Here is a 16,255-nt window from a genome sequence, read left to right as displayed (position 1 = left end):
TTATACCTTCACTTACTTACATTATCAACTCCTCTCTTCACTCTGGAACATTTCTCTCAGCATTTAAGCAGGCTCTGGTAAGCCCACTGCTGAAGAAACCATCTCTCAATCCAGCACTTCTAGAAAACTACAGACCGGTATCCCTTCTTCCATTCATTGCAAAGACACTTGAACGAGCTGTGTTCAACCAGCTCTCTATGTTTCTTGTACAGAACGACCTCCTGGACAGCAACCAATCTGGCTTCAAAAGTGGCCACTCAACTGAGACTGCCCTGCTCTCGGTTACTGAAGCCTTGCGACTGGCAAGAGCAGCTTCAAAAATCCTCAGTACTCATTTTGCTGGACCTGTCTGCTGCTTTTGACACCATTAATCACCAGATTCTCCTGTCCACCCTCAGAAAGATGGGCATCTCTGGAAACTGCACTCCAGTGGCTTAACTCCTACCTTTCTGATAGATCCTTCATGGTGTCTTGGAGGGGTGAAGTTTCTAAGTCACAACAACTTGCTACTGGGATTCCTCAAGGCTCAGTACTTGGACCACTTCTCTTCTCCATCTACATGACGTCATTAGGATCTGTCATTCAGAAGCATGGCTTTTCCTATCACTGCTACGCTGATGACACTCAACTCTACTTCTCATTCCGACCAGATGACCCGACGGTAGTTGCTTGCATTTCAGCCTGTCTGTTTGGACATTTCTAGCTGGATGAATGACCATCACCTTCAGCTTAACCTTACTAAGACTGAACTGCTGGTGGTTCCAGCTAACCCATCGTTTTATCACAACTTCTCTGTACAGCTGGGTTCGTCAACCATAACTCCTTCCAGGACAGCCAGAAACCTAGGAGTTGTGATGGATGATCAGTTAAGCTTCACCGACCATATTGCTACAACAACCCGGTCCTGCAGATTTGCCTTATACAACATTAGGAAGATTAGACCATTCCTGTCAGAGCAAGCCACCCAACTTCTTGTCCAAGCTCTTGTTCTCTCCAGACTGGACTATTGTAATGCTCTCCTGGCGGGCCTTCCTGCATGTACTATCAAGCCTCTACAACTGATCCAGAATGCAGCAGCGTGGGTTGTCTTCAATGAGCCAAAAACAGCTCATGTTACTCCTCTCCTCATCAGGTTACACTGGCTACCAGTAGCTGCTCGCATTAAATTCAAGGTACTGATGCTTGCCTACAAGACAACCACTGGCACGGCGCCAACATACCTAAGCTCATTAGTTCAATCTTATGCGCCCTCCAGCAGTTTGCACTCTGCAAGTGAACGACGCCTTGTGGTGCCATCCCAAAGAGGTTCAAAATCACTCTCACTGACTTTTTCCTGGACTGCGCCCAGCTGGTGGAATGACCTCCCGATCTCAATTCTAACAGCTGAGTCTTTACTCATTTTCAAAAAACATCTAAAGACTCATCTTTTTCGCCTGCACTTAACCAACTAATACTAGAACTTACCTTTTCTTTTTCTTGTCTATCATATTCATTTAAAAAAAAAAAAAAAAAAAACCTGGCTACGTGTTCTGTACTAGACTAACTGAGACTTGTCATAGCACTTGTATACCGTTGTTGTTCTCTTGTTGATCTGATTGTTTCTACTGTTCTCATTTGTAAGTCGCTTTGGATAAAAGCGTCTGCTAAATGATTAAATGTAAATGTAAATGCACTCAGATGATTCTTTGCTGAGGATAGCCTTAGACCTCAATTTGTCAGTGTGTGCACGTTCAAGTGAGAGCCAGTGATTATTTCTGTGGTATAGGGGTACAGGAGACCTATAGTTTTTTGCTGTGTGGCAGCAACTGTCTTTTAAGTGTGCTTACCAGTTTACCCTTGTGAGGATAATCAGAAACTGCCTTCTAATTTGCTTACCCATTTATACTTGTGTGGGTAATTAAAAGGTATTATGTAACTGGAGACTGACATTTTCTGTTGTAGTTCTACTCATTTAGTGGTAATTGTGAAATGTAGAGAGAATGCCTTTTTACTTTGTGTATAATCTTTTGTCTCCTTTTTTTTTTTTTTTTTTTGGTAAAAGAGGTAGCTCGGGAAAGGTTGTGTTGTTGATTCTCTTTGTTTTTTTGTGAAGGGAAGGTAGTTCCTTAAACTTTAGTTAGTTTGAGTTTTGTTTTGTTTTGTTGTTTTTTTTTTAGGCAATATTATCTCCTAAACATGTATTTCCCTATTTTTGTTACAACTTTTTGACAAAGTTAATAAACATTTCTTACTCTTCTTTAACATGGTTATGTTTTTACTCTGAGGCTGAAAGGGGTTCTCCTCGTATTCATTTTTTTGTTGTTTGTTTGTCACACTTCTAAGATGAGGAGCGAGGAGAAGAGAAGCGTCAATGAAACACACTTTAATAAATCAACCAAATGGAACGCAGAAAACAAGTAATGACGTTAGACACCGGATGCTAGACAAGTATAAACAGAGGGCTAACGTACTTGGGACTAAATGATATAACGATGGGAACACAGGAGAATTTAATGGAGCTCAAACGGGAACAGGAAAACCAAATATGGGCAGGAGACACAGGAGAAACAAGGTCATAGAGCACATGGGGAACAAAACACAACAAAGACCAGGAACACAGGACTGACAGTTTGTTTGTCTATTTTTTATCATATTTTCTAAGCCTTTGCTACCTCCCCTCCTAAGCCCTAGAGTGGGGGGAGACTGAAACAGTGCATAATTGATTTGCATCAAGTATAAATAGCACATTAAAGTTAAAAGTTACACCATTTTTTCTGTGCTACCATTAACTACCATTAACACAAAGGTTAATCATTTCCACAAAAAATATATTTTTCATAGTAAGTATGCGTTAACTAATGCATTATCAAATGATAAATAAGATCCCATTGTAAAGTCTTACCTTCTAATCTAGATTATTTTACCAAGAAAAAGAATGTAATGTATTGTAGTCACAGCTAGCTAGTGTACTTGACAAAACATAACTGCCAACCTTAGTTTTATAACTCAGAATGTACAACTCAGAATTTTGAGCTGCCTCCATGATGAAGCATACAAAAATGTGTCTTAAGTTACACAGTTTGCCTTTGGTAAAACGTATGACAAAGTTTTCTCATTATAGCTTCCTTTATTGCATGCTTTCTCAACCCATAAATGATTGGGTTTATTAATGGGGTAAAAATAAGGAAATACAAAGATAGTATTACACGAATAATGTAGGGCACATGTCTCATATCAAATCGGCTTTGCAAAAGTTCAAAGGAAATCCCAATAATAAAGTTGAATAATGCAATTAGATGTGGGACACACGTGCTAAAGAGTTTGACTCGTCCTCTTTTTGGCAGTTTCAAACAGATTAAAGTGATTTTTACATAAGAGTAGATAATTATAAAAAATGGGAGTACAACCCCAAAGGCAATCATTGTTGAGCTATATATGTTGTAATATAAAATATCAGTGCATGCTAGTTTCACTATCGAGTAATTATCACAGTATACTTTTTCAATGATGACTCCACAAATGTCAAAGTTTGCTGTAAGTGAGAGAGTGATGGTCACTCTGAAAAAGGGCATAAGCCAAGTTAGTACAATACCCAAAATCACTTTTGTAGGGGTTACTATTTTGTCATACTTTAAAGGATAGCATATAGAAATATACCGATCATAAGCCATTACTGTTAGGTTTGTTATGTCACAACCACCATAGGTATATATAAAGTAGATTTGCACAAGACAAGAAAACCATGTTATGTGATAGTGTTCTGTCAAGAATGTAGCTATGATAAAAGGTGAAACTGCTGTGCCACCGTATACATTTATACAAGCTAAATTGCAGATAAACAAGTACATTGGCTTATGTAGTTTTCTTTCAAGACATACTATACAGATAATCAGTCCATTAGCAATGATGATGATTGGGTAAAGTAAACCCAGCACAACAACAAAAACATATTTCAGGTCTTGTATTCTGTTATATGCATCCAGTGTGAAGGAAATATTACGTGTTGCACTTTGCAGCATAGCCTGAAAATACATAAACAACAAAAGGAAAACAAGTTTAAGAAAATATTACTTTAATAATAATAATACATTTTAAAAATTAAAATTCATAATCTTACAATTTCTAATGTGTCAGTCAAGCATCAGTTGGAAGACAGTCTTCATATATAGTCTTCATATACATGAAAATGAATGTTGAATTTGTGGCATGGGGCTATATTTATGTCCAGGGCCTTGAGCAATGCCATTCCCAGGTCAGGCTCTCCCTCCACACACACACACACACACACACACACACACACACACACACACACACACAACTATCCAACTCACCAGAGTACTAATCATGCTCACCTGACACTCACTGCCCTGCACCCAATCACAGAGCCCCCAGCAGTCAAGCTGTAACTGTGTCTCATTACGAAAGATGCATCCTAAATAGGACGTATCCTCTGAAGGTGTCCTCAACCTACAAAATAGATTTAAAATTAATTGCGTCCATATTCCATATCAGAATTACATAACACATGTCAGGGCAGTTGTGGTCTAATGGTTAAAAACTCGAAACTTGTAAACTGAAGGTCACGGGTTCGAGTCTCGGTTCCCAGCAGAGATTGTAGGTGGGGTGGGGGGGAGTAAATGACCTGTGCTCTCTTCCACCCTCAATACCATGGTGTGTGTGCACTTGGATGGCTTAAATGCAGAGCACAGATTCTACCAGAAAGACTCAGAGAGAAGGTAAACGTTTACATGGTATTTATTCTGTAAAGTGTTAATGGATGGTGGTGAGTGAGTTAAAGTAATTAGTGAATAGTTGTATAGAAAAATTGTTTTGGCATAAGCCCCTGTCCTTTGTCCAAATCCTGGGGATGCCCAAAAAGAAGTGTGACTTGATACCCACCAGTTGAGGCCTTTCTTTATTGGATATCCTAAAATGAAGACAAAAGATTAGCATTACATTTTATGAAAAGGCATAATTAATACATATTTATAAACAAATGACTGTATGAGCTATGTTATGACAGGCCGCATTATACCATTTAATGCAAAGGATGCGTAATTCATGTAATGAGAAAAGACATGATAGGCCAATGTTGTGAAGGGCCAGGACAGGCTAAATTAAATAAACAATAATATTCAGACTTACCTGATGGTCGCACTAGGCCATATTGTGCAAAGGCATCATATTTCTGTGTAATGTGAAGCCTGGAAAGGCCATGTAAAGTGAAGGCCCGACGGGCTGATGAGAGGCCATATCAGGCCGATTAACGCAGATAGACCACGAAGGTCATGTTACGTAGAAAACCAAAGTAGGCCAGGTTACAACCACAAAGAGCGTAAATACTGGTAATGAAATTAATATAAATAAACCTGGGTTTTGACTCCCCCAAATGCTTGAAAGACTCTGCAGACAAAACTCCATCTAACCATTGGAACCAACCAACAAATGAACCCCCACAAAAGCAAATAAACAGGATCACATGACACTTAAAAAATACTAAGAAAGCATGGGACAAAGAATGAAGATCGATAAATAAACCTTGTGGAACAATACCCTTGCAGAAGGCTAAGAACACCTATTTAACAGTGATGCCTTACTAGCTAATTGAACTTTAGCTAGCTATTGAACCCTTAAAAGCTCTGTTTTAAGAAAACTCTTGCAAGAGGATAAGATATGTGGTTTGTGAATAAAATGATGAAAACACAATAGGCCAGGATACATAAATGATAATATTCAGTTTTACCAGAAGGCCACGATAGGCCGTGCTATGCGAAGGCCATGTTATTCAAAATGCTGCAAAAGGCCATGCTATGCGAAAGACTGTGATAGCCTGTGTTATGCAAAAGGCTGCGAAAGGCCATGCTATGCGAAAGGCCGTGATAGTCTGTGTTATGTGAATGGCCATGAAAGGCCATGCTATGCGAAAGGCTGTGATAGTCTGTGTTATACGAAAGGCCACGAAAAGCCATGCTATGCGAAAGGCCGCAAAAGGCCATGGCAAACGAAAGACTGTGATAGGCCATGCTCTGTGAAAGTCTGTGATAGGCTAGGGTGACCAAACGTGCCATTTTCCCAGGATACGTCCTGGCCAGGATTCCTATATTGACTAAAATATCCAGGTTTTGGCTTTGATTTCCTGTTTTCATACTTAATGAAGGTAATGATCGTTTAATTGACCGGTCGTGGTGCGTGAGAAGGTGGGATCTACAGAGAACGGTCAAATCGATGCAAATATGTGTACATATTAGTGTTCGACTTGAAGCAGCACTGAGCATACAGATCGGTGTATGGCATCAAAGTACTTTGTTATACAACAATTGGTCTGCGCAGATCAAACAAAGCCAAAACATGGATATTTTAGGCAATATAGAAATCCTGGCCAGGACGTGTTCTGGGAAAATGGCACGTGTGATCACCCTATGATAGGCCATAGTAAGAAATAGCACTGTAAAACCCGATAAGTAAACTTTACTCAAACCGTTTGAGTAAATAGATTGCCTTGATTTAAACCATGTAAGTTTTAAAAATTAAGTAATTAAGTGATTAACTAAGTTCTGATTAGTGATGAACAGCTGTTGTTAACAAACAGAATCACTGAAGTCAAGTCATCTTCATTTATATAGCGCTTTAAACAAAAAAGATTGCGTCAAAAGCAATTCCCCGTCTGAACAACATTAATTAGGAAAACAGTGTGTCAATAATGCAAAATGACAGTTAAAGGCAGTTCATCATTGAATTCAGTGATGTCATCATGCAGCTCAGTTCAAATAGTATCTGTGCAATAATTTGCAATCAAGTCAACGAATATCGCTGTGTAAATGAAGTGTCCCAAACTAAGCAAGCCAGAGGCAACAGCGGCAAGGAACCAAAACTCCATCAGTGACAGAATGGAGAAAAAAAACCTTGGGAGAAACCAGGCCTCAGTTGGGGGGCCAGTTCTCCTCTGGCCAGACGAAACCAGCAGTTCAATTCCAAGGCTGCAGCAAAGTTATATTGTGCAGAAGAATCATCTGTTTCCTGTGGTCTTGTCCCGGTGGTCGTCTGAGACAAGGTCTTTACAGGGGATCCGTCTCTGGGGCTCTAGTCCTGGTCTCCGCTGTCTTTCAGGGCTGTAGAGGTCCTTTCTAGGTGCTGATCCACCATCTGGGCTGGATACATACTGGATCCGGGTGACTGCAGTGACCCTCTGACTTGGATACAGACTGGATCTGGTGGCTACGGTGACCTCGGAATAAGAGAGAAACAGACTAATATGAGCGTAGATGCCATTCTTCTAACGATGTAGCAAGTACATCGGGTGTTATGGGAAGTGTTTCCCGGTTCCAGTTTACCTAATTAATGCAGCCTAAAAATCCTTTAACGGATTTGGATATTAGAAGTGTATTAGTATGTTATGTGTAAGCCAGGTTATAGAGAAGGGTCTTTAATCTAGATTTAAACTGCAAGAGTGTGTCTGCCTCCCGAACAATGTTAGGTAGGTTATTCCAGAGTTTGAGCGCTAAATATGAGAAGGATCTGCCGCCTGCAGTTGACTTTGATATTCTAGGTATTATCAAATTGCCAGAGTTTTGAGAATGGAGCGGACGTGGAGGACTATAATGTAACAAGAGCTCGTTCGAATACTGAGGTGCTAAACCATTCGGGCTTTATAAGTAATAAGCAAGATTTTAAAATCTATACAATGTTTGACAGGGAGCCAGTGCAGTGTTTGACAGGACCGGGCTAATATGATCATACTTCCTGGTTCTAATAAGAACTCTAGCTGCTGCATTTTGGACTAACTGGAGTTTGTTTACTAAGCGTGCAGAACAACCACCCAATAGAGCATTACAATAGTCTAACCTTGAGGTCATAAACACATGGATTGACATTTCTGCATTTGACATTGAGAGCACAGGCCGTAATTTAGATATATTTTTTGAGATGGAAAAATGCAGTTTTACAAATGCTAGAAACGTTGCTTTCTAAGGAAAGATTGCTATCAAAATAGCACACCTAGGTTCCTAACTGATGACGAAGAATTGACAGAGCAGCCATCAAGGCTTAGACAGCGTTCTAGGGTCATTACATGCAGAGCTTTTTGGCCCTATAATTAACACCTCTGTGTTTTTTCAGAATTTAGCAGTAAGAAATTACTCGTCATCCAGTTTTTTTATATATGACTATGCATTCCGTTAGTTTTTCAAATTGGTATGTTTCGCCGGGGCCGTGAAGAAATATAGAGCTGAGTATCATCAGCATAACAGTGAAAGCTAACACCGTGTTTCCTGATGATATCTCCCAAGGGTAACATGTAAAAGCGTGAAGAGTAATGGCCCTAGTACTGAGCCTTGCGGTACTCCATACTGCACTTGTAAACGATATGATACGAATTGATGGCAGTCATAAGTACGACTTAAACCATGCTAATGCACTTCCATTAATGCCAACAAAGTGTTCTAGTCTATGCAAAAGAATAGTGTGGTCAATAGTGTTGAACGCAGCTCTAAGATCCAATAGCACTAATAGAGAGATACAACCACGATCAGATGATAAGAGCAGGTCATTTGTAACTCTAAGGAGAGCAGTCTCAGTACTATGATACGGTCTAAATCCTGATTGGAAATCCTCACAGATGCCATTTTTCTCTAAGAAGAAATATAATTGTGAGGATACTACCTTTTCTAGTATCTTGGAAAGAAAAGGGAGATTCGAGATCGGTCTATAATTAACTAGTTCTTTGGGGTCTAGTTGTGTTTTTTTTGATGAGAGGCTTAATAACAGCCAGTTAGAAGGTTTTGGGACATACCTAATAACAATGAGGAATTAATAATAGTCAGAAGAGGATCTATGACTTCTGGAAGCACCTCTTTTAGGAGCTTAGATGGAATAGGGTCTAACATACATGTTGTTGGTTTAGATGATTTAACAAGTTTATACAATTCTTCCTCTCCTATAGTAGAGAATGAGTGGAACTGTTCCTCAGGGGATCTATAGTGCACTGTCTGATGGTGATACTGTAGCTGATGGCTGCATGGTTACAATTTATTATCTCTAATAGTATCGACTTTAGAAGTAAAGTAGTTCATAAAGTCATTACTGCTGTGATGTTGAGAAATGTCAACACTTGTTGATGCTTTATTTTTTCGTTAATTTAGCCACTGTATTGAATAAATACCTGGGGTTATGTTTGTTTTCTTCTAAAAGAGACTAAAAGTAATCAGATTTAGCAGTTTTTAATGCATTTCTGTAAGATAGGTTACTTTCCCTCCAAGCAATACGAATTACCTCTAGTTTTGTTTTCCTCCAGCTGCGCTCCATTTTCCGGGCTGCTCTCTTTAGGGTGGGAGTGTGCTCATTACAACCACGGTTGTCAGACTGTTTTCCTTATCCTCCTTAAGTGTAAAGCAGCAACTGTATTTAAAATGCTAGAAAGAGAGAGTCCATAGTTTCTATTACATCATCAAGTTGTTCTGAGGTTTTCGATATGCTAAGGAATTGGGATACATCAGGAAGATTACTTACAAAGCAGTCTTTTGTGGTAGAAGTGATGGTTCTACCATACTTGTAACAAGAAGTAGAATTTACAGTTTTAGCTATATGTAGTTTGCACAAAACTAAATAATGATCTGAGATATCATCGCTGGCTGCATAATTTCAACACCATCAACATCAATTCCATGTGACAGTATTAAATCTAGAGTATGATTTCGACAATGATAGGTCCTGAGACGTGTTGTCTAACCCCAATAGAGTTTCAGAATGTCTATAAATGCTGATCCGAATACATTTTTTTCATTATCAACATGGATATTAAAATCACCAACAATTAAAACTTTATCTGCAGCCAGCACTAACTCGGATGTAAAATCAGCAAACTCTTTAAATAAAGTCTGTATGGTGCCCTGGTGGCCTGTAATACAGTAGCCAGTACAAACATCACAGGGGATTTATCATTAACATTTGTTTCTCTGGATAATGTTATATAAGCACCAATACTTCAAACGAGTTATACTTGAAGCCTGCCCTCTGAGAAAATCCTGAAAACATTGTTATAAATTGAAGCAACACCTCCCCCTTTACCCTTTTGGACGGGGCTCATGTTTATAAACAGTAATCTTGGGGTGTAGACTCGTTTAAAATAATGTAATCATCAGGTTTTAGCCAGGTTTCTGTCAAACAGAGTGCATCTAGTTTATGATCAGTGATCATATCATTTACAAAAAGTGTTTTCGTAGAAAGGGACCTGATATTCAATAAGCCAAGCTTTATCATTTGTTTATCCGTATTGCATCTGTTTTTTTATTTGTTGAACCTCAATTTCAATTGTTACTCTTAAATTGGTTTGGACTTTTTTGTATTTTCTAGCCTGGGGAACAGACACAATCCCTATAGTGTGATATCTAGGTGAAAGAGTCTCTATGTGCTGAGAATTAACTGACTTCTGTGACTGGAGGCAGCTAGCAGACCGGTCGGGTTTAGCCAGTCTGTCTGCTTGCCTGACCTGGGCCCCAGTTAGTCAAGTACAAACTCTAAGACTATGTGCCATATTTCTAGAAAGAAGAGCGGCACCACCCCAGGAGGGATGATGACCATCTCTTTTCAACAGGTCTGCCCCAAAAGCTCGTCCAATTGTCTATGACAGGGGTTCCCAAACTTTTAAGCCGCGACCCCCATGATAAATGCGCTGCTGCCCCGCGACCCCCCCCTTATGACGCGTCATAAGATTTGAACTGCACTTCTTTTTCACAATAATATATGTTGCAACATCACGGATATATATATATCCCCCTTATATTTTTTTGTTTGTATCAGACTTTTCTGCAAACACCATTTAACAAGTATTGAATTAACCCTTTTACACGTAAGTTTAAAATATTCTGGCTGACCCCCCAGCGTGAGTTTTTCAAGGCGATCGTGATTAGATGTGTCACTTTATGGTTTCCATGGTGACGCGTCATTGCTTGTCCACGTGACAACACACCGCAGAAACAACAGAGCTGAATGAATGATGATCTGCTTTTATGTCATTTTCCTTTTTTATTCCTTTTTTATTCAAAATATCACAAATTTGTTAGATATGGCATGAAATAGCTGATATTCCGATTTTCAAATATATGCAAGTGGAATTGTTTTGTTTTGTTTAAACACCTTTATAACGATCCGCGTTAGTTGAGCTGTATGCGCGATGGGCGCCGCCATCTTAGTTTGTGCCGCAGACGCAGTTCAGAGAATCGGATCTGTTGGATTTACAACACGTGGAATCATCCACTTCTCCCGAAATACATAAAGTAAGTGGGATGGTGAACTGGGAGAATAATAGAGTAAAACTTTAAAGTTACTTACACAATGTGTATCTGAATGCATAAAACGTGTCTATTATAATGGAAAGGATGATTATTGCCTCGTCCTTGACATCAGTGTGTATTTTACAAACTCTAAATGTATTGTTTTTTTTTGTACTTATATGTCTGAAACCTAAATAAACATTATGTTGTTGAAAACACTGAAAAGTTGTGATGACAGCTCTGAGCGCGCCTGTCTCTGGCTCAGCGCCACCAACGCGCGAAGAGCACATTGACAGGGTTCACGTCATGCACTGACCGGTGTGTCTCACACACACACTCTCTGTACAATCTCGCAGGGACCAGCCTAGATGATCACCACCGGTGTGATCGTACGTGCGGAAAGGGTTAAATTAATGCACAAAAGACACATAGCGCGATATATTTTTTCCACTTTTTTTTGAAGAACTCATCTCGCGGACCCTGCGCCTGAAGGTCCGACCCAACTTTGGTAACCACTGTCTATGAAACCTAGTTCTTCTGCGGGCACCTTAGAACATCCAGCCATTGAGTGGGGCTATGTATTCTCATCACCACGGTAAGCAGGGGAGAGACAAGAGCATATTACAGAGTGGGGAACATGTGATTGCAAGTTCACACACCTCTTTAATGGTAATTTTTTTTTTAGTGATCTCCGACTGGCGAAGTCGAACATGCATTGCACCGGCAGGAATAACAATCTTACTGTTTACGTTTTAGCATTTCCAGAACTTTTCAACATTTGCTAAGAGTCAGGCGCTCTGGTCCTGGGGTAAAACATACTAATTTTCAGATTCCTACAGAAAAGAATAACCAAAAGCACATACATGTTTCGCTGATTAAACAACCCCACAAACAGCACTACCAGCTCCACTTATTAATAACCAGACTGACTTTTATTTCTGTCAGACATCTACAGAAGATCTTAGTGAGAATTTAATTAAGATTTAAATGGGATTTTTGTTTCATTTGACGTATCCATGTTAGGGAGATCATTGTTTCTTTAGTTGGGCTCGTGACCCTTGACTTCTGTCTAGTTTATTTTTTCGCTGGGTTGTAACCCCATTTGTTTTGGAACATGTTTGTGACAAGATAAAAAAAACAATGTGGCAATGGGGTGTTGTTTTTTAACCACCCAAATTTTAAAGAAAACTGTGGCAAGATATTTACCAATTCATTGTAAACTTCATACACAATGACTTTGAGCTTTTCTTTAACGATGTTTTGTTTGGAAATTTCACTTTTTGAGAAGCAATATGGAAATGTGTTACTTTCTCTGCAATGTAATTATTTTGTTTGCAAAATATTTTATACCACAATGTAAGGTTATGAAAGTTCCAGCCCCACTTCTCTTACTTTCTAGAAGATATTCAAATTTATATAAAAATCTTTATCTACCTCCTGTAACAAAAAGGCAACTAAACTTTGAATGTATGCTTCACTTTTTGGTGTTTGTTGTATAATTTCGATCTGGACTATTTTATCTTATGTTTGAAGGAAAGAGAAAGATTTTGGTTTGTTTGTAATCTGTTTTCTTATTTTTTTTATTTTAGGGGCTTATGATATTTTTTTTTTTCCTTATTATCTTTTTTACTCTTTCTTTTTTGATTTGTACTTGTTTGGTTCATTCTTGAACCCCTGGCTCTTTTTACTTGGCATATGTTCTTTTTTTATATATATATTTTTTTTTTATTTTGTATGTAAAACTAACAACATATAAAAAAACAAACAACTTTACACCATACAAAAATGTAATATTAAAATAATAACAAAAGTTTTACAATTGGTGTCAGGGCAAATGTATACTAAATGTTCCAACTATATCTTGAGGGTTGTTAATTATGGTTCTTAGTCCATGGTAGGAGACTATGGAAGAAATCAGCTCTATAGTTTCCAATTTGTAATAGGGAAGAGTTACAGGGAAGATTACAATGACATTCTTCATTCCCAAGGAAAGGAGTAATTTGCTCTATACCTCCACAAAGTCTGGTCGTAACGGCCCCTACAATATTCCACCCACTTGGACCAGAATTGAATGAACATATTTTTCTGAAGACGGGAGGGAGGAAAAAGTGATTCTTTCCATAACATATATATCATTTACTATGTCCCACCCCACCCTCTCGCTGGTATTGTGGGGGGTTCAGGAAGCAACCAACACCTTGGTAATGCTTTTTTACCAGCAGATGTTAAAATGCCAAATAAGATATTCATCCTGCCGTGCTTGCCATTAAATCCACCGTAACTTAAAAACATTGTGGAAAAGTGCAAGGGAATGTAGTGTTAAGATGTTTTCTAATGCTTTATGAAGCTCTGCCCAGGAAGGTTTTATCACTGGGGCACTCCCAGAATATATGCCAGTGATGGCTTCCTGAATCCACATTGTCTCCAACATTTGGTGTGTCCCCCTTCAATAATGTGCTTTCTGTTTGGGGGGGGTAATAAAAAATAGGGACAAGACACTTCCACCCGAAACCCCAAAGCCATATATGAGAATTAGTGCATTTCAGGGGAATTACAAATCTCAAAGCCACTCCTCCTTGATATTGACAAATTACTTATTTTTCACCATTTTTCTTTAATATACTCCGTGGAAATTATATATTTTGTTCTGAGGCCTTTATAAAATCTAGATATGACACCCTTATTTAAATCGTTCTGGTAGGCAACCATGAATTCTCAATTATTGGGTCATCTAGGTCTGTTTTATTTTTAATATTATGCTCAAATGATTACGTATTTGGAGGTATCTATAAAAAATCTGATTTCTCAAGGCAATATTCTTTCTTTACGTTTTTTCACCCCCCTAAATCTTTTAGGCGTCCTTTCTGTAAGGGAATAGATGCTTGTATGTGCCTTTGAGATTCTCTTATCATATTCCAATTTTTTAACTGGGCTTTGATCCATGGATTTGGACACCTTATCTATAAATCTTCCCAAGTATTTATGTTGTTAATAGTGCCTGAATTGGGGGGTCATTTATTATTGAAAAGTTCAATATCTTTCCACTAGCATGATATTTTGATTACATTTATGTTAATTAAAGGTACTTTGGGCATGAATAAAAATAGTTCTAAAATGACGAGCAAGGCAATGCCATACCACCTTCCTCTGTTGGGAGTGTAATGTTTTAAATTAATCCTGGGTTTTTTTCCATTTGCCCAAATATATCTGGAATTTACTTATCCAATTCGGAACCATTGTTTTGAAGAAAATTTCTACAGGGACAGTGCTTGAAATAAATTAAAGATAACGCGGGAAGGATGTTCATCTTTACAGAATATTCTTTGACTAGGCCAATGGAAGAGATTGGGTTCTCATCTGTGCATGTCTTTTAAATTTTGTAAAGAGTGGATCAAAATTTATTTCTGCCAGTGTTAGGATTTCTTTCGGTGAATATATCCCTAAATATTTCAACGAGTTCTGACCCCAATTAAGATGGAATTTCTCTCGAATGTGTTTTGGTGGTATATAATTAAAGGTTAAAGTTTGCGTCTTCTGTATGTTTAGTTTGTATCCTGCATATCTGCCAAATTTTTCTAGAGTGTTCATTAGTTCGAGAAATGAGTTAGTGGGTTTGCGTCGAAATAAATCAAAATATAATCAGCATATAGTGCCAGTTTGTGAACTTCCCCATTTATGTGGATACCTTCTATATTTTCATTATTCCTTATCCACTGTGCAAGAGGTTTGATATAAAGCGCAAAGAGAAGTGGTGAAATTGGACACCCCTGTCTTGTTCCACGTTCTAATATAATAGTGTCTGAGAGATAACCCATTTATTTTTACCGGGACTGATGGTTTATTATACAGCGTACAAATAGCCCTAACAAAATTTGGGTGTATGCCAAATCTTTCAAGAACCTTATATAAGAAAGGGCACCTCACAGAATCGAAAGCTTTCTCAGCATCTACTAACTAATAAAAAGGGCTTCAAGTTTGTTTTGTTTGATATGATTTAATATGTGCAGTGACCGTCTTATGTTATTCATGCATTTGTCTTTGAGATATAAACCCAGTTTGATCATTATGTATAAGCTGTGGGAGAATTTTTACTTGGCATATGTTCTATCATACTTGTACTTTTGAATCAATGTTTAATAAATTAAAAAAAAAAAAAAAAAAAAATCTGACCACAGCAACACAGAGAAACCTCTGTACTCACAAAATATCCAAATAATAAACACACGATTACGTTAGTAAATGGTTTGTATGTGATTTTCTTGAGATTTGGGGCATTTTTATAACAATATTGAAAATGTACATCTGAAATGCTAATTTGTGCAGCGATATAAAAGGCTACAAATAGATATTTTTTAAACAGTAAAGGACCAAATTCCACCATTAGATCGCAAAAGGAAATTATTACAAGCACTTGATCGGGGTTTTTAAAGTGAGTTTTGAGGTAAAAGTGTACTAATAATCTCATAAATTGTCTTATGTAGCTTGATGCTAATGTTAGCTTTAATGCAGCTGGCAACAGGTTGCAGCTCTTCATCATAATGCAGTTTGTTATAATAATTCATGTAAGGTCATAAGAAATTTTTTTTTTGTATTTTTATAGAAATACTTTTGATAATAGTTTGGGTAATGTATACTGGGATTGAAGCGATGTGGCTTGGTAAACCTTGTAATGCGAGAATAAAGGCTAATAATGGCTGAATAAAACAAAAGAATAATGAGAAAAAGAATAATGAGAATAATGTCTCATACCTGGTGGAGGTGTGAAAGGCTCATCAAGTGACAACAATAGAATCATGAATGGGGCAGTCTGCCGGTCCAGACAAGAGATAATAGCACAAAGGAGAGCTCACAGGACAGCTTACAGGGGCCATAAATCAATTTTATTAGCCTTTTGTTAGCCTTCTTTAAAAACACACATGCCATGGTCTTAGAAAATGTTTCATAAAATTCAGTTTGTGAGATTATGTTCATTAGCAGACTTGTGTCTGTAGCTTCATTATGTTTCTAAA

The 16,255-nt window shown here is 38.1% G+C and overlaps 1 protein-coding gene across 1 annotated transcript; it reads right to left on the bottom strand.

The window, feature by feature from the left end:
• Nucleotides 1–3,050: 3,050 nt before the first annotated feature.
• On the bottom strand, nucleotides 3,051–3,990 carry LOC122147636 (olfactory receptor 10A6-like). The gene has a single exon (XM_042770726.1). The coding sequence runs from the start codon at nucleotides 3,825–3,827 to the stop codon at nucleotides 3,051–3,053; it is 777 nt and encodes a 258-aa protein (XP_042626660.1). The 5' UTR covers nucleotides 3,828–3,990.
• Nucleotides 3,991–16,255: the final 12,265 nt, after the last annotated feature.

Source organism: Cyprinus carpio, chromosome A15, assembly GCF_018340385.1.
Source record: "Cyprinus carpio isolate SPL01 chromosome A15, ASM1834038v1, whole genome shotgun sequence".
NCBI lineage: Eukaryota > Metazoa > Chordata > Actinopteri > Cypriniformes > Cyprinidae > Cyprinus > Cyprinus carpio.
The sequence above is the reverse complement of the archived record's forward strand: the minus strand, read 5'-3'. Positions and strand labels throughout refer to the sequence as shown.